Source organism: Rutidosis leptorrhynchoides, chromosome 2 (genome assembly GCF_046630445.1).
Source record: "Rutidosis leptorrhynchoides isolate AG116_Rl617_1_P2 chromosome 2, CSIRO_AGI_Rlap_v1, whole genome shotgun sequence".
In the NCBI taxonomy this organism is placed as follows: domain Eukaryota; kingdom Viridiplantae; phylum Streptophyta; class Magnoliopsida; order Asterales; family Asteraceae; genus Rutidosis; species Rutidosis leptorrhynchoides.
Window position 1 is genome coordinate 576,822,336 of NC_092334.1, and position 24,414 is coordinate 576,846,749.

A 24,414-nucleotide genomic window follows, 5' to 3' on the forward strand; every position below is an offset into this window, starting at 1 on the left:
TCTCTAAAATCGACCTACGGTCCGGCTATCACCAAATGCGGGTCCGTGAGGAAGAAATCGAGAAAACGGATTTTTAAACGCGTTATGGGCATTTTGAATTCGTAGTTATGCCTTTTGGTCTTACGAATGCCCCGGCGGCATTCATGGATCTTATGAACCGAGTGTGCCAACCTATATTGGACAAGTCGGTAATTGTGTTCATCGACGACATACTTGTCTATTCGAAGAATATGAAGGAACATGAACATCATTTGCGGAGTGTTTTAAAGACATTGTGGAAGGAGAAGTTGTATGCTAAATTCTCCATATGTGAATTTGGCTAAGGGAAGTTCAATTCCTTGGCCACATTGTGAACGAAAATGGTATTCAAGTAGATCCGGGGAAGATAGAGACGGTAAAGAGTTGGGGACGACCGACTACGCCTACGGAAATTCGAAGTTTTCTCGGATTGGCCGGTTATTATCGTCGGTTTATCCAAGACTTTTCTAAGATCGCTTCTCCATTGACGAAATTGACAAGAAAGAACGCAAGATTTAATTGGGAGAACGAACAAGAAATTGCTTTTCAATTGTTAAAAGAGAAGTTATGTCAAGCTCCGGTGTTAGTGTTGCCGGAAGGGGTGGAAGACATGACGGTCTATTGTAATGCTTCTTTAAATGGGCTCGGTTGTGTTCTAATGCAACGGGGTAAAGTCATCGCTTATGCCTCTCGACAATTAAAGGAACACGAAACGAGATATCCGACTCATGATCTTGAGTTGGCGGCGGTTGTTCATGCGTTGAAAATTTGGCGCCATTACTTATATGGTGTCAAGTGTACGATTTATTCGGATCACAAGAGTTTGAAACATCTTTTAGACCAAAGAGATTTGAATTATCGACAACGTAGATGGATGGATGTAGTGAAAGATTATGATTGTGAAATACTTTATCATCCGGGCAAGACGAATGTGGTCGCGGATGCATTAAGTCGAAAGAGTCATCACCCGGCGTTACGATTGGGATTGTTACGTATGATTATTACTAACGATTTTCTTGAAAAACTTGGTGTGATTCAAATTGAAGCTTACGTTCACAACAAGCATGCGGAACGAATTGTGGGGCAATCGGAATTCATTACTATGGCTTCACGTGGTTTGTTGTCTTTTCAAGGAAGAGTGTGGGTGCCTAAGATGGGGGATTATCGACGAGTGCTACTTGATGAAGCACATAAGTCAAGGTATTCTATTCATCCGGGCGCAACGAATATGTATCTTGATTTGAGGAAAGAGTATTGGTGGCCGGGCATGAAACGTGACGTTGTTAAGTATGTTGAGCAATGTGTCACGTATTTGCAAGTTAAATCCGAACACCAAAAGCCGTATGGTAAATTACAACCGTTAGAAATCCCGAAGTGGAAATGGGAGCACATTACCATGGATTTTGTTACAAAGTTACCAAAGACGGCGAGAACCCAATTTGACTCGATTTGGGTAATAGTGGATCGGTTGACGAAGAGTGCCTTGTTTCTTCCCATTAGGGAAGCGATATCGTCGGAGACCTTGGCTAAATTGTTTATCAAGGAGGTAGTCGCTCGACATGGGGTTCCTATATCTATTATTTCGGACCCGTTTTACATCTCGATTTTGGGAAAAGTTTCATGAAGATATGGGTACACAATTGAAATTGAGCACGGCGTATCATCCTCAGACGGACGGTCAAACCGAACGTACGAATCAAACTCTGGAGGATATGTTACGGGCGTGTATTATTGATTTCGGTGGTAGTTGGGATGAGCACTTACCTTTGGTGGAATTCTCGTACAATAATAGTTATCATACTAGTATCGGGATGCCACCTTATGAGATGCTTTATGGGCGTAGATGTCGAACTCTGATTTGTTAGGGTGAGATTGGTCAAAAAGAAATCGGGAGTACCGATTTAGTCTTAGAAACGAATAGCAAGATTGATATGATTCGGGATCATTTGAAAAAGGCTCAGGATAGACAAAAGTCGTATGCCGACAAGCGTAGACGAATGATCGAATTTCAAGAAGGTGACATGGTGATGCTTAAGGTTTCGCCATAGAAGGGTATTATTCAGTTTTGAAAGCGGGGAAAGTTAGCTCCTCGGTTTATTAGACCATATAAGGTTTTAGCTCGTGTCGGTGAAGTCGCGTATCGTTTGGAATTACCCGAAGAGCTTGCGGGGATCCATAATACATTTCATGTTTCCCATCTCCGTAAGTGTCTTGCGGATGATTCATCGTGGGTACCATTAGACGAGATTGAGCTAAGCAATAAGTTAGAGTATATTGAGGAGCCGATTGCCATACTCGATGAGAAGATCAAAAGGTTGAGACATAAAGAGGTTAGGACTTTTAAAGTTCAATGGCGTCGTAGTAAAGGTTCCAATTTTACTTGGGAGCCCGAAGAATTCGTGTTGGTTTATCTTCCCTCTTGTCACGTGGCTTGGATCGCGAGGACGCGCTCCGATTCAAGTGGGGGAGAGTTGTAAGACCCTAATCTTCATTGTACAGCAGGGTATATATGGTACATAGCGTGTAGGTGAAGTTGTGTAATCAAACAGCAATCAGAAGCTGAGCTAGGCTAGGTGCGCTCAGCGCACACCAAATGGTGCGCGCCGCGTACTGTTCACTGTAGCCGGATCCAGCTCTTTTATTCAGATATTTTGATGGGCTTTTTGGTAATTTCACTTGTGGACGTGATAAAGGCTACCAGATCAGATTGTGAGGAGTCATAACTCCATTTTCAACTACCATATCCATATCACTTTAATTTTAGAGAGAGAGTGTGATTCTTGAGTGAGAAATCTTAAATCCAAGAGGAAGAAGTTGTTCTCGAACCAAAGTGCGGGTATTAAAGTTGTTCATCTCCTCTCTAGCTCCGTTGTGGTTGTAGTGGTATGTTCTAACTTTAATTTCCTTACCTTGATTTTGTGTAAGGGTTAGGGTTTGGGTAAATGAAGAACATAAAACCCATATTTGGTGATTTTGGGTGTTCTTGAGTAAGACGGAGTCATGAAGACTCAATGGTAACTAACTTAGGGTGTCGAAGTGTTAATTAATGTTTATGAGTCCTAATTGGTTAGTTAATCACTAGCACATCTAGTAATTAGTAAATGGGTGTTAGATGGGTTAGTGGATAACCCGAAATGGGTGTGTTGACTTTAAATTAGTCAAAGGGCTAATGATTGACCTAATTGGGAAAAATGGGTATGAAATGCCCTAATTGTGTAATAGTTAGTGTTGTTGGACCTTGATCACTAGCTTTTGAGTGATTAATGATGGTTTTGACCCTTAAAGGGCGGTTTTGGTGAAAATGGGGCATTTAATGCATTTAAGTCATTAAATGCACATAAGTGAAATTGTTGGTATTTAGTCCAACTAGTTTTGTGTGTTGATTGAAGTACTTATTATATTAGGTACTTTGCTTTGAAGCTTGAGGAAGTATAAATCGTCACTAAATCGTTAAGGTGAGTGGAATGATTATATGCATATGTATGTAATGTATTTATTTGTATGATATGGTATGAACCAAAGAGCCGGTAGTGCCATAGTATGTGCGAGCGTGCTATGATGTGAACCAAAGAGCCGGTAGCGTCATAGTACGTGTGTTATAGTGTGAACCAAAGAGCCGGTAGAGCTATAGCACGATTTGTTAGGGTGTGAACCAAAGAGCCGGTAGCACCTTAGCGTTGTTAGAGTGTGAACCAAAGAGCCGGTAGCACTCTAGCATGAGTATGACTCGAGTTGTGATGTGAACCAAAGAGCCGGTAGCATCATGACAAATGCGTATGGTGTGAACCAAAGAGCCGGTAGCACCATGATGCGAGAATGGTTAACCATGGTTGTGTATTGTTTTGTAGCATATTATATTATGTTGATTATATGTTATTGATTACGCTAGTAGCGGTTCGTTGGAGATTATTTAGCGTTGTACTTGAGATGGTATGCTAATTGTATTGCTAGCGTGTATGCGGTAAATGTGTAAGTGATTGCAAGTAGGTATATTATATATATGGGTATAATTATTGCATTCACTAAGCTTTGCTTACACTCTCGTTGTTTATCTTTTTATAGGCTCCGGCGGTGACAAGGGTAAGGGCATTCGATTGGATTAGAGATCCCGCTTGTTGTTTAAGGGACGATTTTGGGATGTGATAGCTCTTGGAGTTTGACCGAGACTTGGGTAGTTTAACCCCAAACACCATGCTCATAGTGTCGTTTGGAAGTTAAACTAGTGTGGTCGAAACTCAAACTTTTGTATGGAACTTGTAAAACGGCCGATGTGGGCCCCGTTTTGTAAAACTCATTTTATTATTGAATCTGGTGAGTTTTAACCATTATAACATGTTGTGAAAAGCGTTTCGTCTAAATATGTCGGGAAGTGGGAGATCTTTATTTGAAAAATTGAAAAATCGGACAGAACTGAAAACAGACCTGTGCGCGCCGCGCACCCTGAGGTGGTGCGCGTGGCGCACTCCCCTATAAATAAAAAAAATTCAAATGCGTGTTCGATTGTATATTGGGTTGGGTTGTTACAGGTTGGCCTCAGATTCACGAACCTATATCATTTATGTATATATTAACACACATAATTGTAGTCGAACAAATTCATATATCATATCTTAAATTATATATCTTATATTTTTAGTTTGTATATTCATTTAAAATAATTAATATTTAGATAGTTTTATATATATATATATATATATATATATATATATATATATATGATTAGTATTATGTTGAAAATCAATAATTTGTTATATGTAAATATTTATATAATTAGTGTTAATACATTTATTTTATAATTTTATGTAATATTAATATATTATGTATCTAATATATTTTTATGTATCTAATATTTCTTAGATGATAATAATAATAATAATATTAATAATAATAATAATAATGATAATGATAGTGATAATAATAATAATAATAATAATAATAATAATAATAATAATAATAATAATAATAATAATAATAATAATAATAATAATAATAATAATAATAATAAGAGAATAATAATAATAAGTAAATAAATAAATAAATAACTACCTCACAGAAGTAGCCCTTAAAATACCCAAGTCCAGGTTTGAACCCACGACGTCCCGCTAACCCGTAAACATCCTTAACCATCCCTCTGTTCGTGTACTTCTGAAATTATTAGTACAGTAAATATATTTACTCGGATTTTCAGGCTTTCTTTTTAATCATCAAGACTTTCCATTACTATTATCCTTGATCCATTTTCCTTAATCACGTATCATACCCATAATCAATATTAATCTTATTACCTAATCATCTTAATCGATCATCATTCGTTCTCTATCCTAATCGTTTCATTATCATCATCGTCACCTTTGTGCATTGACCTCATCATTAGCATTACATATGATCATTGTCATAATCGTGATCATCATTCTACATGTTGTCGATCATAATCATCAATTATATCAACCTCACCATCATATATTATTATATATATCATTTTATCATCATGTATAATGAAAAGTGTGTGATTTAAGCTTTGGATTCATAGTAACCGTAGAAACAGATTCCTCGAGTAGCAACCCACAGAAAATAGTTACAACCCATTAGTGTGTTTGTTTGAATTCAAGAAGCAGCCCATTTAACATTTAATAATGTTTACGGTCCCTTTTATTTTTTTTAACATACCAAACGTGTAAAGGTAGCAGCCATCCATTGCTATCACTTTATCTTTTATATATATATATATATATATATATATATATATATATATATAATTTGATTTTGCTCGATCATAGTAGCCCCCACTTATTTTCATTCGTTGCAGCAGAAAAAGAAACAAAGGAATAAGTCCAAATCATTACCCATTATCTTGACAATAAGGTCTTAAGTTGTCCCGCTTCTTTAACCCTTGCTCATTGTCTTTATCAACACCTAGCATTCTTTTAATTGTAAACAGGCACATGTACATATACCACTGCAGTTTGTTCGATGATTTCGGTTGAGTTTTTCGAACAGAACAGAAGTAACTAAACTGCAGTAGTTGTTCGATTTAAACAGGAAACAGAAGGAGGAGAGGGAGAGGAGAGAGAGATTGAGTGAGGTGATTATTGTAGCCGGTTTTTCATGGGGTTTTGGTTGGTGATCGATGGAGTTCAACTGTTAACTCAGCTAGCAACAAGAAGTGGGTCAAATATGATGATGGAGGTGATCAATGATGGTGATATGGATGTTGGGTTTGTGTTGTGATCACAAGAAATCGATGGGGAGGGTGACGGTTAAAGGGTGGCAATGGAATTGGTAATGTTTAAGGTGAAGGTGGTGATTTGAAGTGGTTAATTAGTGGTGTTTTATTATTGAGTTATGGTGATCTATTGGTGATAGTTTGGTTGTAGGGTTCTTGTAGTGAAGAAGTATGGTGATGGTGTTGCCATGATGAAGCTAGGGTGGTGGAAGAGATAGAAAGATTAAAGGTGGTGTGGGTTTCGGTTTAGCCATAAAAACAGAAAGAAACCGTAACATAAAAAAAACGAGTGACGGTAGTTGTGGTTGTACATGGTGAAGGACGGTTGTTGATCGGAGTGGAGTAGAAGACGGCTAGCAGTGGTCGAGGGTGTTGTTGTATGAGGATAGAATTTGAACAGTTCAAAGATTTTTTTTTTTTTTTGAGACTTCAACATTACAGACTTTGCTTGTCGTGTCGGAATCATATAAAGATTAAGTTTAAATTTGGTCGGAAATATCCGGGTCGTCACAATAATGTTGCATATGACATCATGAATGATGATGATGATCCAGAACCAAAATCTGTCATGGAAAAATAGACACGATTGGGATCATTGGAAAAGAGCAATACGAGCTGAATTTGAATCGCTCAATAAAAGAAAAGTTTTCGGATCTATTGTTTTCACACCTAAAGATGTGAAACATGTGGAGTATAGATGGATTTTTATGCGGAAATGAAATGAAAAAAATGAAGTTACAAGGTATAAAGCTAGACTTGTAACTCAAGATTTTTCTCAAAGACCGGGAATTGATTATGATGAAACTTATTCCCCTGTTATGGATGCAATTACTTTTAGATATTTAATCAGTCTGTCAGATTCTAAAAATCTTGAAATACATCTCATGGATGTTATTACTGCTATTCTTTATGGATCACTTGATAGTGATATATATATGAAGATACCTGAAAGATTTAAGGTATCAGAAGCATCAAATGCAAAACACAAAGAAATGTACTCAATTAAATTACGAAGGTCTTTATATGGGTTGAAACAATCGGATCGCATATGGTATACCCGATTAAGTGATTACTTGATAAGAAAAGGGGACAAATAATCTTATTTGCACATGTGTTCTTATTAAGAAAACAATGTCCGGATATGTGATTGTAAGTTGTTTATGTCAATGATCATAACATCATATGAACAAATAAAGAGATCAGTATTGCCTTGGATTGCAAATTGAGCCTATGCCTAATGATTTACTTGTACATTAAACAACTTATACCGAAAAGATTTTAAAACATTTTTAAAGACAAAACCATTGGTTATTAGATCACTCAATGTTGAAGCTGATCCATTTCATCCATGTGAAGATCATGAAGATATTCTTGGACCAGAAGTACCATATCTTAGTGCAATTGGAGCTCTTATGTATCTTACAAATTGTACAAGACCTGACATTTCTTTTGCAGCTAATTTGTTGGCAAGGTTCAGCTCTGCTCCTACCAAAAGACACTGGAATGGGATCAAACACATATTTCGATACCTTCGAGGAACTACTGATTTAGGATTATTTTATTCTAATGAATCAAAACAAGATTTGGTTGGTTATGCAGATGCATGTTATTTATCTGATCCACATAAAGCTAAATCTCAAACTGGATATGTATTCCTAAATGGAGGTACTGCAATATCATGGCGTTCTCAAAAACAAACACTAGTTGCTACATCATCAAATCATGCCGAAGTGATTGCATTACATGAAGCTACTCGAGAATATTTTTGGTTGAGATCAATGACACAACTCATTACTGATTCTTGTGGAATAGAACGCGATAAAAATCTAACAACTATCTATGAAGATAATACAGCTTGTATAGCACAGATGAAAGAAGGGTACATCAAAATGACCGAACAAAACACATACCTCCTAGATTCTTCTCATACACCCAAAATCTCATTAAGGACAACCAGATTGAAATGAGATATGTTCAATCCAGCAAAAACTCTGCTGATCTTTTCACGAAAGCACTTCCAACTGCTATTTTCAGAACACACGTTCATAACATTGGCATGAGACATGTTCAAAAGATGTAACAGCTGAAGCGATGTCTACTTGAGGGGGAGTCAACTCCATGCTGCACTCTTTTTCCCTTAGTTAAAGTTTTTTCCCACTGGATTTTCTTTAGCAAGGTTTTTAACGAGGCAGTAATTTATAGTTGATCTTCAACAAAATAAAATTGCTATCCAAGGGGGAGTGTTATAATAATAATAATAATAATAATAATAATAATAATAATAATAATAATATAGATGTGGATAGTCAATTTTGGTGTATACATATAGTCAATTTTGGTATGTAAAGTATGTATTTTTATATTGAGATTTTAGGCTATAAATACTCATGAATGCAAGCATTAAACTTGCATCATTTCTCACACTTACAAAGTGTTTCTTTCTTTCTCTTCATTATCATCTTTGTTCTTACACTTCATTATTAGTATTCTTAATCAAGAATCAAACCACTAAAGGTAGTTATAAGCCTACTGAATTATAACAAAGAATCAAACCACTAAAGGTAGTTATAAGCCTACTGAATTATAACGAATTTCATTTTTCCTAATCGATGATTTGATAATAAATGTAATATAAAATAACTGAAATATAAGTTAATCATCTTTCAACTTCATTATCAATGTCAACTATATGTAAATTCTAGTATCAAGTTTTTGTTTATTGATATGGATACGAATTACGAAATTGAGAGATGGAGCTTTGGCTCGACTCGAATAGACATGTAGAAGAAAAAGGTTGTAAAAGTCATTATTCATTTGTTAAGAACAACTCTATTGGGACCTGACTAGTTGGTCTAGAGAGAGACAACATTGATCAATTTTGACTTTGACCATTTGTGGTTGTATTGACCGATATAATTAAATAAGTCCGATTTTTACAGCAAAGTTTCAACTTTGACCGACTTTAGCTGATTTTGAGCCTTTAAGGTTGTTAAATTCTAATATCAACGTTTTCTTACCACAATTCATTTCATCAGATGTTCCCACTGTGCTAATGTTATAACTTAACGTTTGTTGCATACCAATTATTAAATTGCATGCAAGGGTTCTTATAAAATTGAACTACCCTCTAGGCTCTAGCTCTGAGTAGGCAACAGCTTCAACATGTGACTTCATAGCAATTAGAAAGAACACGTACAACATTTACAAAGGAATAAAATAATGTAACAATACGACTACTACGTTGCCTCAATGCAACTCAAGTTTTCAAGTTCCATCGCATTTTGTTGACGTTGTTACCACAAAATCGACTAGTAAAGGCATTTACCTGACTGGTTGCAAAAACATCAACACTTCCTAATTTGATGAAAATCAATGAAGCAATTTTGTTAACTGAAATCATTTAGAAGGGTTGTAAACCCTTCATTAAGTTCTAAACAAATTTAAACACTTTCACATGTTTTCTTGTAAGCTAATTATTTTACCAATTTTATGGTATATACCAATGAATAACACCCATATTTGACCCTTCTTACCACAATCCAAAAATCTCATAATCTATTATTATTAATAATCCCCAGCTCGGTTTCAATATTTGTCCATTGGCTAGCATCAATTCTGGTAAGAAATAAACTCTTCCACTGTACATACTCAAAAGAAAACTGCGCATCCATGAGTGCCCTTAAGCTCTCAGGTATTAATTCCATAACTGATTTAATATCAGACCCAATTGAGCGAATCACTTCAAAATCCGGATTCCCACTTTCAACTTGTACTTTCAGTTCTGCTATTTTGGAGTTAATGAGATATGAAATCAATTTCTCGTGATCCAACTTTGCTTCCTCTAGCATTCGTATCTTTGCCTTCTGCTCTGCAATCACATTTTCTTGCATTTGTATTTTGGACTCCAACATCGTCTTCTGATTTGTAGCTAATTCATCTTGCATCCGTATTTTAGCCTCAAACATTACCTTTTGCTTTGTAATAGCTTGATCATGCAGCAACTGTATATGAGCCTCAAACATTAAGTGTGGAAATTGTTTGAACTAATAAGTAAAATAATTTAATAAAAATTTCACACTGCAAAATATATGAAGTTACTAAATTGTTCATACTTGTAAATGTGCACAGAAACTAGCAAATGGACCTTAAAACTTTGCTATTCTTCTGGATATGAATACATCTTTTAATAAGTTAAACACACACAATACATAGTTAGAAAAGTTTTTCAACGTTTAATTTTCACGGGGAATAAAATCTGACCTGAGGATAATCTGTCATGAAAGTGGCACTTGGAGACTTGTCAAGAAAGTAATTTTTCAGTTTAACGGGTACAACTACATGCTCCCGTGTTATTGTATTGCCACCAAGCATCGTATTCATCTTCAAACACTTTAAGCTATTGAATGGACAAGGTTCAAGCAACAACTGATCCACGCATGATGAAAGAGCCTTGGTACATATTATATTACACACACAAAATACTCTCAGCAGTGTGTTCATATATGAAAAGAAATAAAATACAATATAAGTACAATAAAACATTTTTATTCTAATTCCCATCGGGGAACAAGGAGCAACCTAATTTATTAGATAATTCCCATTAGGTAATACAAGGGTTTGAAGTAAAATTTGTTGACTTCATCTTTATCCCATAATAGAGTGAAGCTTATTTGTAGGTTTGTGAGTGTAATTTGTATGAATAAAGGCTTTTCAAAAGCTTTCTCTCATTGGCGTTAAAGGTTTTTGAAAATCTTTTATAAAAACTTTTGCATTGTAAAGAAGCTTTAGAAAGCTTTTTACATAAGAGATTGTCTTAGTAACATGTATAAGTAATTACTAATATACCTTAATGATGTACGGATCTAGGGTAAGAAATTTGGCACTGTAAAGTTTAGGAAATACGCTGAGTAGTTCGGAATGTGTCTCGATTTTCCTATCGGAACACCAATTAAGTGATGAGAGATTCACTTTCTCAAGAGAACTAAAGCCTTTGACAGGCCTCTGCAAAAGATCACGACAATTAAGTCCAGAAATAGAGTCAAAAGACGCAGTCAGATTCTGAAGTTGAGGAGCAACCACGTTGAGAACCTTACAGTGACTAGATGTGATTGAAAGATTAAGAAGTTGTGGGACACATAGATTTAATTCCTCCAAGCCACTCATTTCGATATCATGTAAGGTGAGGTCCTTTAGGTTCACACACTTGGAAAAAAGGTTAACGCGCTTATTTTTACCACCATCTAAGTCAAAATTACTCAAACTCAACTTTTCCAAATCTGGAAAGTCCCAACCTGATTCTGGTAGGTAGCAATTGTACCAAAAGTCGATTTCAAGATAGAGATCCTTGAGAGCCCGACAACCGAAAAGATACTTTGGAAATTTATTATGATTTGCAACAGACCATACTAAAGTCAGTCGCCTAACGTTATGAAAGCAAGCATAGTTCACAATACTTTTAACAGTAGATTCTGTAGCTGCTCCCTTGTATCTTAGCTCCAATATAGAAACTTCTCTATGATGGTTGCGATGTAATAGAACATGGTTCACAAATCTATTAAAATTAAACGTATCAGAAAACTTGTAACTATTTAAGTTTAGTTGGGGTAATAAAGTCCAAACAAGCTTCCATTTTTTGGACAATGCACTAGTTTGCATAGCATACTTTAAGTCAAGAAAAGATAGAATGTAATGAATAATATCATCTGGTAAATTGCTTAATCTATCTTCTTCTGACATCATACTTGTTCTCTTAATCCCAAATGTTACAGACGTAACATATATAGACCATAAAACCCTTCAATGTTGGTTTCGAAAATCTAATAATTTACTCTAACGTTGTTGTGTACACTTCAATCCAGGGTGCCTGAAGTTATATTCATGTACATCAGTTGAACTGATAAAAAAAAATAACATACTTAATCTCATCAAATATTGCTGCATGATAAAGAAAAATTAAGAAAAAGAGAATAATAAAGTATTGCTATGAACTTCACAAACACAGACACACACACACACCCAGCATACAAGTTTCCTAAGTGGGACTTGCACCCCTAATAAGTTTTTAATGTAGAGAAAAGCAGTGATCGAGCCTTTAAAAAGTTTTAACTTATCGTTAGCCCTAAGAATCGCTACTTAATTCTAGTAGCATATTAATTTTCAACTGCTAAATAAATAAAAAACAATAATCTTACAAAGAGGATCAAAGGCTAGTCAATTTCATATTTCTATTCTTTCATATTTCTTTTCTTCATACAAGTGATTCATTCGTAGAACAGCTTGTTTCCTCATATATAGTTATATACTCTAACTGATAATCAATGTCGAAACAAAGATTATAAGGTTCATGACAATGACAAACAGATTTTAAAAGATTGAGATTTAAATCAGATAATTACATATTCGTATGTGTATAAAAGTGCTGTAAAACCTAACGATATCAAAGTTTAAAAAGTTTGATATTTTAATCCGGAAAATAGAAGATGAAGAAGGGAGCTTACTGTTTACATATTCGTATGTGTAAAAAAGTGCTGTGAAACCTAACGATTTTAAAGTTTTAAAAGATTGAGATTCGAATCAGGAGAAAGAGAAGGTGAAGATCGAGGGAGCTTACTGTTTACAATTCAGTATTGTATAGAACTAAGCGACTGCAATTCAATACTGTATTTTTTAGGGTTCGGAGGGAATGGTGTAATATTATGTCGGATATTATTATTATTAATAAGGTTATAAATTGTGAACGAACTTAGAGAGCAAGATATACTTGACGGTCAACTTGTGCTTGGTAAACTTGGTAGTTAAGTTAAAGTTTGCTATAAAAGGATGCTAAGCCATGCATCAAAATAATACACCACTAATGAAGTAAAAAATGAGAGTAAAGTGAGGAGGGAAAGAAGTTTATAGACCAATAGAGTGCGAGCTTTAATTTTTCATATAGTGAATTTTTTTTCGGAGTCCCGTGATTTTTTTTTTCGGTTTTGAAGTTTTCACGTTAATTCTTGTGTTAATTTCTTCACAGTATGTTATTGGACTGGGTGTTGGAAATTAGTTGAGGCGGTTTTTCCCAACAAACTAGTATGAGAGCTTAGGTTATCTGATTTGACAAAATTAAGTGGTGTCTAGATGTCTAGTTGGACTTGGTTGTTGGATTTTCCAAATGGTCAAGTACCAAAAGGATCATGCATCTCCGCTAGATCTGCATGGCCATTTATTCAGTTAATCAAAGCGTGTCAGGTGTGAGGTAGGTCTCGGTTATACGATGTCGAAGTTTAGTCCAATGAGGTTTGATGTAGAGAAAATTGATGGACGAATCAATTTTGACTTGTGGCAAGTTCAAGTCAAGGATGTGTTGATTCATTCTGGGTTACACGAGGCTTTGAAGGGTAAACTCATGTTTCTAGCGATGATTCTTGCGGAACCAGTAAGTTTGATGAACAAGAATAGGAAGATATGTATCAAAGAGAAGCAAGTGCGATTCGTGTGTGTTTTTCAAAGAACGTTCTTGAAAATGTACATGTGTTATCAACGGCTAAGGAGCTTTGTGATAAGTTGAAACTGTCGTACCAGGGCAAAGGCATCTCAAATCGTGTGTATCTCAAAGATCTATTCCATACTTTACTCATGGATGGAGGTACACAAATTTCTGATCATCTAAGCCTTCTTAATAATATTGTTTCGGAACTGGAGGCTATTGGAGTTGATGTGGATGATGAAGATAAAGCTTTAAGGCTGATATTATCTTTATCATCATCCTATGAACATATGAAACCTATTATGATGTATGGGAAGGAAACTTTGAAGTTTGTAGACGTTACTAGCAAGCTCTTATATGAGGAGAAAAGATCGGAAGATAACGACATCCCTTCATTTGAAGGTTTGGTACTGGTGTGTATAGATAGAAGGAAGAAATAGTCCGGGAAAAATCTGGTATGTTGGAGGTGTGGGAAGACCGGACATGTAAGGGTTAATTGTTCAGGCGAATGCACGGCCACTAAGGTCTCCAAGTATGGAATTATTTCACAAGGAAGGAAATTAATGGCGAATGGAAGGCGGTGTGTATTGTCAGAAAATGTTAATGTTGAATGGCGCTCCAAAAAATGACACAATTAATTCCATCTTAGACATCATCTTAAAATGTGCAACCAACACTTTTTAAAGGATATAGTTTTTCGTTTATCTCACTTAGTAGCTTGCCAAAAGATGATTATAAAGTACACCAACATGAGCATATGGTTGATGATTTGTTCTTAATCAATGTTTTCTTATGTTACTGTATCATGAACATGAGAATGTGATATTTGTGTTATTGTTGTTACTTTAAATTATAATTATGTAATAGTGCTAATGGTATTTGTGTTTTGAACCCTCTACATATATTTTAGAGCTTGTGTTGTTAATTTAGCTTGTTCTAATCAGGTTTTGCTTTTTTACCAGCGGGTTTACCCACGAATCACGGGTACCCGCGAGTCATGGGTATGGGCAAAATTTTATTAACCGCGGGCGGGTAACGGGTCTCAATGTGCCATAAAAAACCCGACGGGCGGGTCACGGATATATAGGATCCGTGCCCGTTGCCCGCGAGCGCCTATGCTGTTCCAACCATTACCAAACTAATATCTATATCGTTTAGTACTTCAGGTGCTAATGTTATAACTTGATGTTTGTTGCATATTTAGATATGGTTAGAAACTAAGTAACCAACCAACATTTATGTTGGATATTTGTTGCATATTTAGATTGGTTAGAAACTAAGTAACCAACCAACATTTATGCAGGATACCAATTAGTCTTAAACTACATGCAAGAGTTCTTTGAAAGTTGAACTACCAGTATCCGCTAGCTCTGACTGGGCAATAGCTTCAGGTTGTGATGTGACGATGTAGGAGTTAGAACAGTAAGATAGAAAGCGTACAACATTTACAATAGATGAAAAGGTTTGAGAATACGACTACTACGATGCATCAAGGAAACTCAAGTTTGCAATTTCCGTTGCATTTAGCGTTGATGTTGTTACTACAAAAGCAACTATTGAAGGCATTTACCTGACGGGTTGATGACATATGTAATTAATTTCTCGTGATTCAACTTTGCTACCTCTATCATTTGTATTCTTTCCTTCTGCTCTGCAATTACATTATCTTGAATTTGTATTTTGGCCTTCTGCTCTGCAATTACACTATCTAGCATCTGTATTTTAGCCTCAAACATTACCTTCTGCTTTGTAATAACGTGATCTTGCATCTGTCTTTCATCCTCAAACATCGCCCCGTGTTTGGTATTAACTTGATCTTGCATATGTAATTTAGCCTCAAACAGCGCCTTTTGCTTTGCAATAGCTTCATCTTGCATCTGTATATGAGCCTCAAACATTGCCTTTTGCTTTGTAATAGCTTCATCTTGCATATGTATTTTCGCATCTTGCACAGTAATCTGTATATTCGCATCCAACATTTCCTTGTCTTGGGTGGTTATTATAGTAGTATCAGCAGGTTGTTGTCTTTCTGCATCCAACTTGGCCATCTTTTTAGCCCCTGCATCATCATTATCATCATCATCATGTACCTGCTGGCTACACCTCTTCTGTGGCACCTACAATAGAAAAAAATTCTATTACAAAATCACTACAACATAGTTTTAACTTTAAAAATAATGTTACACTTGTAAGTGCATATAGATATTCTAAATGTGTACAAGTAATAGATTTGTTCCCACTAGTAGTAGATGTGTATACAAGTAAAAAATGGAGATGTGTGTAAAAGTAACCGATTAGCAATTACTTTGTCTTGCATTTCTATTTCGGCATCAAACATAATCTCCTTCTGGTTTGTAGTAACTTGATCTTGCATCTGTATTTTTGCCTCCATCATTCTCTTCTCTTTTATAGTATCTGGTGGTTTTGTTTCTGCTTCTGACATTACATCATCATCATGTACGTTCTGCAAACAAAAATGGATTGCTCTGACATAAAAATCAACACAGTAATTATAATTGTCCAAGGTTCATTCAATTATGTAAGTTGAATATTAACGGTACACTTATAAGTGTGTGGAAATTGTTTGAATTAATAAGTTCACACTGTTAAAAGTGTTTTAAGTTATTAAATTGTTCATACTTGTAATGTGAACATTAACTAGCAAATGGACCTTGACACATTTCTTAACAGACTCTTAATATTCTTGCGGGTTCAATGCTAAATCTGGAAATAAATACATCATTTTAAAAAGTTTAACTTCCACAGTACATAGTTCAACATGTTTTCCAACGTCCAAATTTTCACGAGGAATTAAATCTAAACAGTTGTATTCACCTGAGGATAATCTGTAACGAAGGCGGCACTTGGAGACTTGTCAAGAAAGTAATTTTTAAGTTGAACATCATGTTTTACCTCATCCCGCACAGAAAATTCTTGCAAAAATTTCCATTTTTGTGTCTGAAGATTCATAATTTCAATATCTCCATCCACATATACAACCTGTTTAACATCGGACGTTTAGAACAAACCAGTTGAAATCAGAAAAAAGTGAACTCCAATATCACAAGATGTTTCAGACCGTATGCTTCTTTTTAGCAGCATCAAAATGGCTAATCACACCTTTATAATACCTATACGGAATGACAAAAATATATCTCCTAATCAACGAAAAATTCTTTCAACAAAGTTTTAATACAAATGGCAAATAAAACTGACAAGTTATAAATACAGAAAAAAAAAAAAAAAAAGGCACTTACATTTTATCTTCAGGCCACAAAATTTTGACCTTCACACCAACCAGTCTTTTATCATATTTTATATCAGATACCTGTGAACATTTCACGCGACAACATTGAGTAGTTGATCCGCACAGTATTTTATTTTATTATTAAAAAAAGCATTTACTTCATCTTTGCTAGTCCAACACTTCCCTTTAGCTAACTTTGTTGATGATTTTTGATCAGAATCCATCTCCTTAAAAATCCAAAAATAAAAAAGATAGAACCTATTTAAATGAACTAAAACGAGACGTATCGGAAAACGTGACGTGTATAGTCCATAAAACCCTTATATGTTGGTTTCGGAAAGCTCCTAATTTACTCTAACGTTGTTGTGTATGTTAAGCTATAATATGCATTCTATCAGAGTAGAACCCTAATCGACTAGCAATCACAAATAAGCAATAACCGAAAATATAAACACAGAATAAAAGAACACGAGAATTATAGTGGTTCGGTTTCTAGGTGAAACCTACATCCACTTTAGAACTAGAGAGTATTATTATTAATTTTGGAGGTGTTACAAAACATGTACAATGAGAGACTATCCCTCTTCTTATTAAAGTAGAAGCTTAAATAAGTAATATTGTTTTCAAAAATTTGATCTTAATCATCCATTCAAACTAATCACATCATTAAAGCCCTTGGATCAAATCGCAAAAAAATTATTACATAATACAAATTTCGAATTAAAATACTTTTACAACATTACCCATAAATTAACTAACATTTACGACATTTACATTTAATCCCATTTATACGTGTTCTTAATATTTGAAATATTCCATTTCCTTAAATTGTGGGGTGAAAGCTAGATGTAGATGTGTGGAGGTTAATATGGAAACTTTAAATCTAACATCAACATTTATTTAATATCAATTTCTATAAAATCGTATTTACCATGTTTTAAAATCTGTATATAATTCCACAATAACAAAATGTTTAATTTAGTCAAATATGTTAATTCCATCCATTAATACTCCAACGTGTTCTAAGGTGAAAATTTGTAACTTATTCGTTTAAAAGTATTCACAAATCAGTCAATCGCTACTTCAACCGGAACCCTTAATTATCGCCCAAAATCTCATCCCAAATTAGCAGTCCTTTGATATAGTTTATTGAAATTAGGGTTTTCTGCAGTAGAAGAACCATGAACAGGAGGTTTACGATTTCGAAGTGTAGGGTACGTAATTTTGCCATCTTCTTTTTCTATTAGGGTTTTTACCGAGATCGTTGATTATTACAGTATACAAATTCGGGTTTTGTTTTTTTTTTTTTTTTTTTTTTTTTTTTTTTTTTGGTAACATGTTTGTAATTTGTAGTGTGTTGAAATTATCATTGTTGTTGAAGATTGAAATAAATGAAACCTGGGTATTGTTTCAATATCAACACTGGAAGCAGAGTGTTCCCCTTTTTTGTCAACTTTCATATTGATACATTTAAGGTATACAAGTTTCATATACATCGAGGTTTTGAAAACTTTTTAATGAAATAACAATGCTTGACAAAAGATGTTCATTAACTTATTATGACTTCTTCCAATTTCTAAAAATAACAATCCTTAACATTTTTAGGTGGATCGTGCATTTCATTTAAATCTAACCTACCAAACATGTTTGCAGAATTTCATTACTTTTGGGACCTCCAGCGGATGGGAAAATGACATTCCAGAAATGCTGAAGGCTCATGTTCCTGTTGGACTCACTGGTTTGACTTTTATTTATCACTTCAGAACTTTTATTTATCACTTCAGAGATGTTGAAGTGCAAGCAATAATTAATGCATAACTACATGACTCAAGTTCAAACTCAAACTTTGTATTCTATTTAATTTAAAAATGCACATGTGATTAACTAAAACTTTATTTTTGTGTTTGCAGTTGATAGTGATTATTGTTTACATATTTCTTTATGAGTTGTAGGTGGTAAGTTGAAAATTATGGTTATAAATGATTTTATTAGAGTTTATTAGAAGCATATTTTGAATCAATGAAATCTTACGATTAATCGTATACAACAACAACAATACCCAATTCCACTAAAGTGGAGTATGGGGAAGGTTATATGTAGACAGTCTTTCCTCTACCTTAGAGTAAAAGGGAAGTCATTCCTCCACCCACGGATACCTATCGGTCCGCGGGTAGAAGAAGTCATCCCTCCCTATACTAGAGGGCAGAGAGGGTGCTTCCTAAGGACCTCCGACCAGAAGAACCATGAAATCCGTTAAGTATATTATGTAGGTTTAAAGATGCGTTGAAACAGGATTGCCTCAGCTCATTATCATAGTTGTATCGTCACGGGTAATGTTTAAGTATATTTTTTCTTTTACTCATTTTTTCGATCATTTAATAGGTTTTATCTTCTTAAGGCTTGAAAATAGATTTTTTATATTAGGCAATTATTTTAAATGGATATGACAATATGGGTAGGTTGATTTTTTATTTTATTTTTTAACATCTTTTTGTAAATCTTTAGTGTTTTAAGTGATTATTAAAGTATAAAATTACAATAACAATTTCAGTTCTCAAAACAACTTTAAGAGGTTGGCATGTTACGTACTTCGGTGCTTGGGAAACTTTCGATCCATTTGCACCCATTGCTGCTGTGACGATCGCTCCAAATCCATATGGACAATACGTCATTCATTGATTTCATTGCGAGGTATTTGACCTCTATATGATACGTTTTGTAAACATTGCATTCTTTTGAAAAGGAACACCATAAATGAATATTTAAATCAAAGGTTTTCGACATCTGATGATTTCTACATATAGACAATCACTGTAAATAATAGTTTACAATAGTACTTCCATTGACAATGCAGTCAAAATAAGATACATGGTGATGATTTGGTGAATGCAACGTTTCCTTGAAAAATATGTCATGTATGACTCCATGCACATAGCTTGTCTAACATATAAGCAAACAGCGGAAGACTTCTAGGAAACCTGAGAATAAACATGCTAACAAGTGTCAACACAAAGGTTGGTGAGTTCATAGTTTTAGTGTTTCGCATAATCTGTTTATAAAAGTGGATCACAAGATTTCAGTTGTTTCATCCAGAAACGTTTATCAATAGATTATATAAAAATGGATCACAAGATTTCAGTTGTTTCATCCAGAAACGTTTATCAATAGATTCTACATAACAGAGCACCCTGGTAACTAAACTTTAACGTTATAATGATAAATACCCCATTCGTTTTAATACACGCAAACCAATGTGTCCTAAACTCAAATAACACACGTCCGTTAAAAGGCTAGCGCTCTAGCTCGGACGGGGATGTCAAGCCCTATGGATCCATATACTATTATTCGCGCCCACCAGTCCACATCCTATGTACTGGCAGTTACTAGTTACCAAAGCTAAGGGATTTTCGGTTTAAACTCAGTGTAGAATTAAGTATGTACTTGTATCCATTGCGTTTAAAATAAATTGCATGTATTCTCAGCCCAAAAATGTATATTGCAAAAGCAATTAAAAAGGGAGCAAATGAAACTCACAGTTTAATATTGATATACAATATTGCAGGAAAGCACGTAGACGCATCGGAGATGATAAACACGAGGTTTGATTCACAAAAATATCCCCGAACATTACCCATAATTTCCTTGGCAATAACCCATATTTTCCTTAACTCTAGCTCGCTCGGAAAGTCGTTTTGAAAATTATTTGGACAGCACTCCGTCGTAATATTTTATGTACATTATTATTTTTGTATCGCAAAAATAATAACACTAATAATAAAATAATAATACTATTAATAATAATCTTATTAATAATAATAATAATAATAATAATAATAATAATAATAATAATAATAATAATAATAATAATAATAATAATAATAATAATATTACGGAGTATATATATTTGTGTATGTGTGTGATTTTAATCGAGCGAAAACATTGAAATTTATAGATGTGGCCTGACAAACACTGCCATGCGATCGCATGGGTTTGAAGGCATGTGGCCATGCGATCGCATGGCCTCCCCTTCCAGCTCACATATTGTTTGTCATCAAGCTTGTCGACATATTTTAAAAATAATATATATTATATATAATTTATATTAATTATATATATAATATATTATATTCACGTGCATAGTTGACTTGTAATTTTCGTTCCGATAAGTCGTACGTCGTCACTCGACTTATGTCCCGGTTTCGATTTTTCGAACGTCCTATCGTATACTGAGAAAACTTGTACTTTACGTTTCGTAAATCGTACCTTTGTCAAAATATAGTCTTAAATCATCCATAAACTATACCACTGTAGCAAGTTACTGTAGCAATCCATAAACTATATCACTGTAGCAAGTACTGTAGCAAAGTCAATTTTTACTGTAGCAAAGTCAATTTCACTGTAGCAAATAGTGATTTTCGAAAACACTGTAGCATTTTGGGTGCTGTAGCAATTTGAAAATGTTACTATCGTTTACTAAATAACTTGAAATTATATATATGTATATATCTTTTTAATATACATAAATCAGTTTTTAAATACACATTGGAAGTTATTTATAAATAAATTTTAATAATAAATATTTCAACTTATCATATATATTCAAATAGATATTTAAACCAATAAGTTTAATGTACGGTATCAAATAATTAATACATTGTTACCTTTTCAAGTTATAGTATATATGTATCTATTTACATATAATTGTTCGCGAATCGTCGAAAATAACCGAAGGGTATTTAAATATATAAAAGTAGTTCAAAAATTTTGAGATTCAGTTTTACAGACTTTGCTTATCGTGTCGGAAATGTTAATCATACAAAGATTAAGTTTAAATTTGGTCAGAAATTTCCGGGTCATCACAGCTGCTACTCTGTATTGCCTTTTCTGTGCTTACGTGGGTAAGTGTACACGAATATCCTATACTTATTTCTTTCACCGTTTTTAATTTTTGAGCCAGAGGCTTATAAATTATAATAATGTCTTTTAAAAATTGGTGTAGGTTCATAACATAAACTATAATTAGTGGGCTTTCATAGTATATGTTAAGTTAATGTTATTTTTTGTAATTTATTCATATCCCAATCTTACTTTGAAAGGTATTAACATAAACACTATTTAGTTGGCTTTCAAGACCTGAAAGCATAATCATGAACATGAAAATTGGGGTAATCATAAGTTTTATAGAGTAACGAAGTATTGTTATAACAACTTTTGCTTTCTAATTATGATCTTGGTCCACAACCTCTTACATTTTATTTTATGTTGTCATGTAAATTTTTTGTTGTTATATTATGACTTATTTATAATTTATACAGAGTAATTATATTATATTATATTATATTATATTATATTATATTATATTATTATATTATTACATTATATTATATTATATTATACTTACATACTAAACCTCCTCCCATTTTTTGCCGTTTCAGTTTCACCGGATTGTCGTTTTGAGTTTGCGTTCACACTACAAATGGTCCTCCAACTTTCGCACAAATTACACAACAACCCCTCAGCTTTACACTTTTTCAGGGGTAAAAAACGTAAATTTATAATTTAATTAAAATAAAAAAACCTTACTCCACCCGAATTTATAACGGGCCCTATCTTCTCGCTCGGTGCGAGTTAAATTTTTCCGAGGCCACCGTTCAACTCGAAAAAATCTCACGAACCCAACGGGACTAACTATATGCAAAACGGACATCGTTAAAAAAACACTAAATAACGGGCCCTATATTCACGCTCGGTGCGAGTTAAATTTTTCCGAGACCACCGTTCAACTCGAAATAATTTTACGAACACAACGCGACTAACTATACGCGAAACGGACATCGTTAAAAAAAATAAATATTTAGGGCTATATTACATACATATATATACATATACAACACGACTAACTATACGCGAAACGAACATCGTATATCCAAATTGGACCGCGCGTCGAATACAACCGCAGCAACGCGCGGTCGGATTTTTTCTAGTTTATAATTATAACTTATGATTATAATTTATTTATAATTTATAATTTATATTAGTTGTAGTGAGTCTTGACAATATAGCAGGTGGGGATTAAAATTAATGCAAGGTTTATCCTCCTATGGGAATAATCCCTCATTGACCTTCTTTTACTGATTCACTTTTTGCTTCACAAAGTTTATCAATTAGAGGAAAGTCAAATTAAATGTACGTTATATTCAACAATTACTCATTTAGTAGCCTTGCCATTGTTATTTATGGATGAGACATTGCCTTTTAGTGGGTTTTCAACTTTTCATGTGCTATAATATCTATTTAATTTTTTAGCAGATAATATTCCAGTTTGGATTTTTATGTTCTAACCATATTATATTTGAATATCATTATTATTTCATGTTATTTCTACTTTGATATAAAAAAATTCCTTAAAAAATCTCGCGAATTCGCACAAATCAAATGTCAGTAAATCTAGGAAAATTTTCCTTTGTCAACAACTATTGTGATTAGCTAACATCTCAACTATTTGACATTAAATACCTTGCAATAAATGTACACATAACTTATACCTTACAATTTATGGTGAATATCAGGCTGATCAATTATGTATTACGGAGTACTACTTTGTAGAAGTTACAAGATATACTAACTATAAGACAAACATCGTTGTCATTGCTTGCACTTCACAACTATCACAAAAGAATAATTTTCTTTAACCACCAGTGGGAATCCATACCTATCTAAATAATGTTTATTTCTATGTTGAAGTAACTTTTATCATTATCACATATTAGTGTTTCATCAATATTATGTATTTATGTCAACATACTTTGAACGTACTTCATTTCCAAATTCTTGCATTATTAGAATCAAAATCCTCAAACATTTCTTAGGATTTTTCTAATATTTTAAAATTTTCTTAAATAAAACCCGCAAAGTTGCGGGTCTTTGACTAGTATATAGACTAGTACTGAAATGTCCCGTTCATATTGATTATAAACGTTCCATATTAATTGATTTCATTGCGAGGTTTTGACCTCTATATGAGACGTTTTTCAAAGACTGCATTCATTTTTAAAACAACCATAACCTTTATTTTATCAATAAAGGTTTTAAAAACATTACGTAGATTATCAAATAATGATAATATAAAATATACTGTTTACACACGACCATTACATAATGGTTTACAAGAGAAATATATTACATCGACATATGTTTCTTGAATGCAGTTTTTACACAATATCATACAAACATGGACTCCAAATCTTGTCCTTATTTTAGTATGCAACAGCAGATGCTCTTAGTATTCACCTGAGAATAAACATGCTTTAAACGTCAACAAAAATGTTGGTGAGTTATAGGTTTAACCTATATATATCAAATCGTAACAATAGACCACAAGATTTCATATTTCAATACACATCCCATACATAGAGATAAAAATCATTCATATGGTGAACACCTGGTAACCGACATTAA

General features: G+C 33.9%; 1 protein-coding gene across 2 annotated transcripts in view; it reads right to left on the minus strand.

Moving 5' to 3' along the window:
• Positions 1–15,153: 15,153 nt before the first annotated feature.
• The window catches only part of LOC139893229 (uncharacterized), a 46,998-nt gene continuing 37,737 nt past the window's right edge, over positions 15,154–24,414 (minus strand). The window contains exons 1-5 of one of the 2 annotated variants that reach the window (XM_071876384.1): positions 17,115–17,460; positions 16,967–17,037; positions 16,545–16,709; positions 16,015–16,173; positions 15,154–15,826 (exon numbers count right to left, since the gene is read on the minus strand). In XM_071876384.1, the coding sequence (XP_071732485.1) occupies positions 15,263–15,826; positions 16,015–16,173; positions 16,545–16,679 (858 nt within the window). In that variant the 5' untranslated portion in view covers positions 16,680–16,709; positions 16,967–17,037; positions 17,115–17,460 and the 3' untranslated portion in view covers positions 15,154–15,262. Of the gene's footprint in view, positions 15,827–16,014; positions 16,174–16,544; positions 16,710–16,966; positions 17,038–17,114; positions 17,461–24,414 lie in introns of those variants that run through there. The other variant, XM_071876383.1, reaches the window with a different exon arrangement.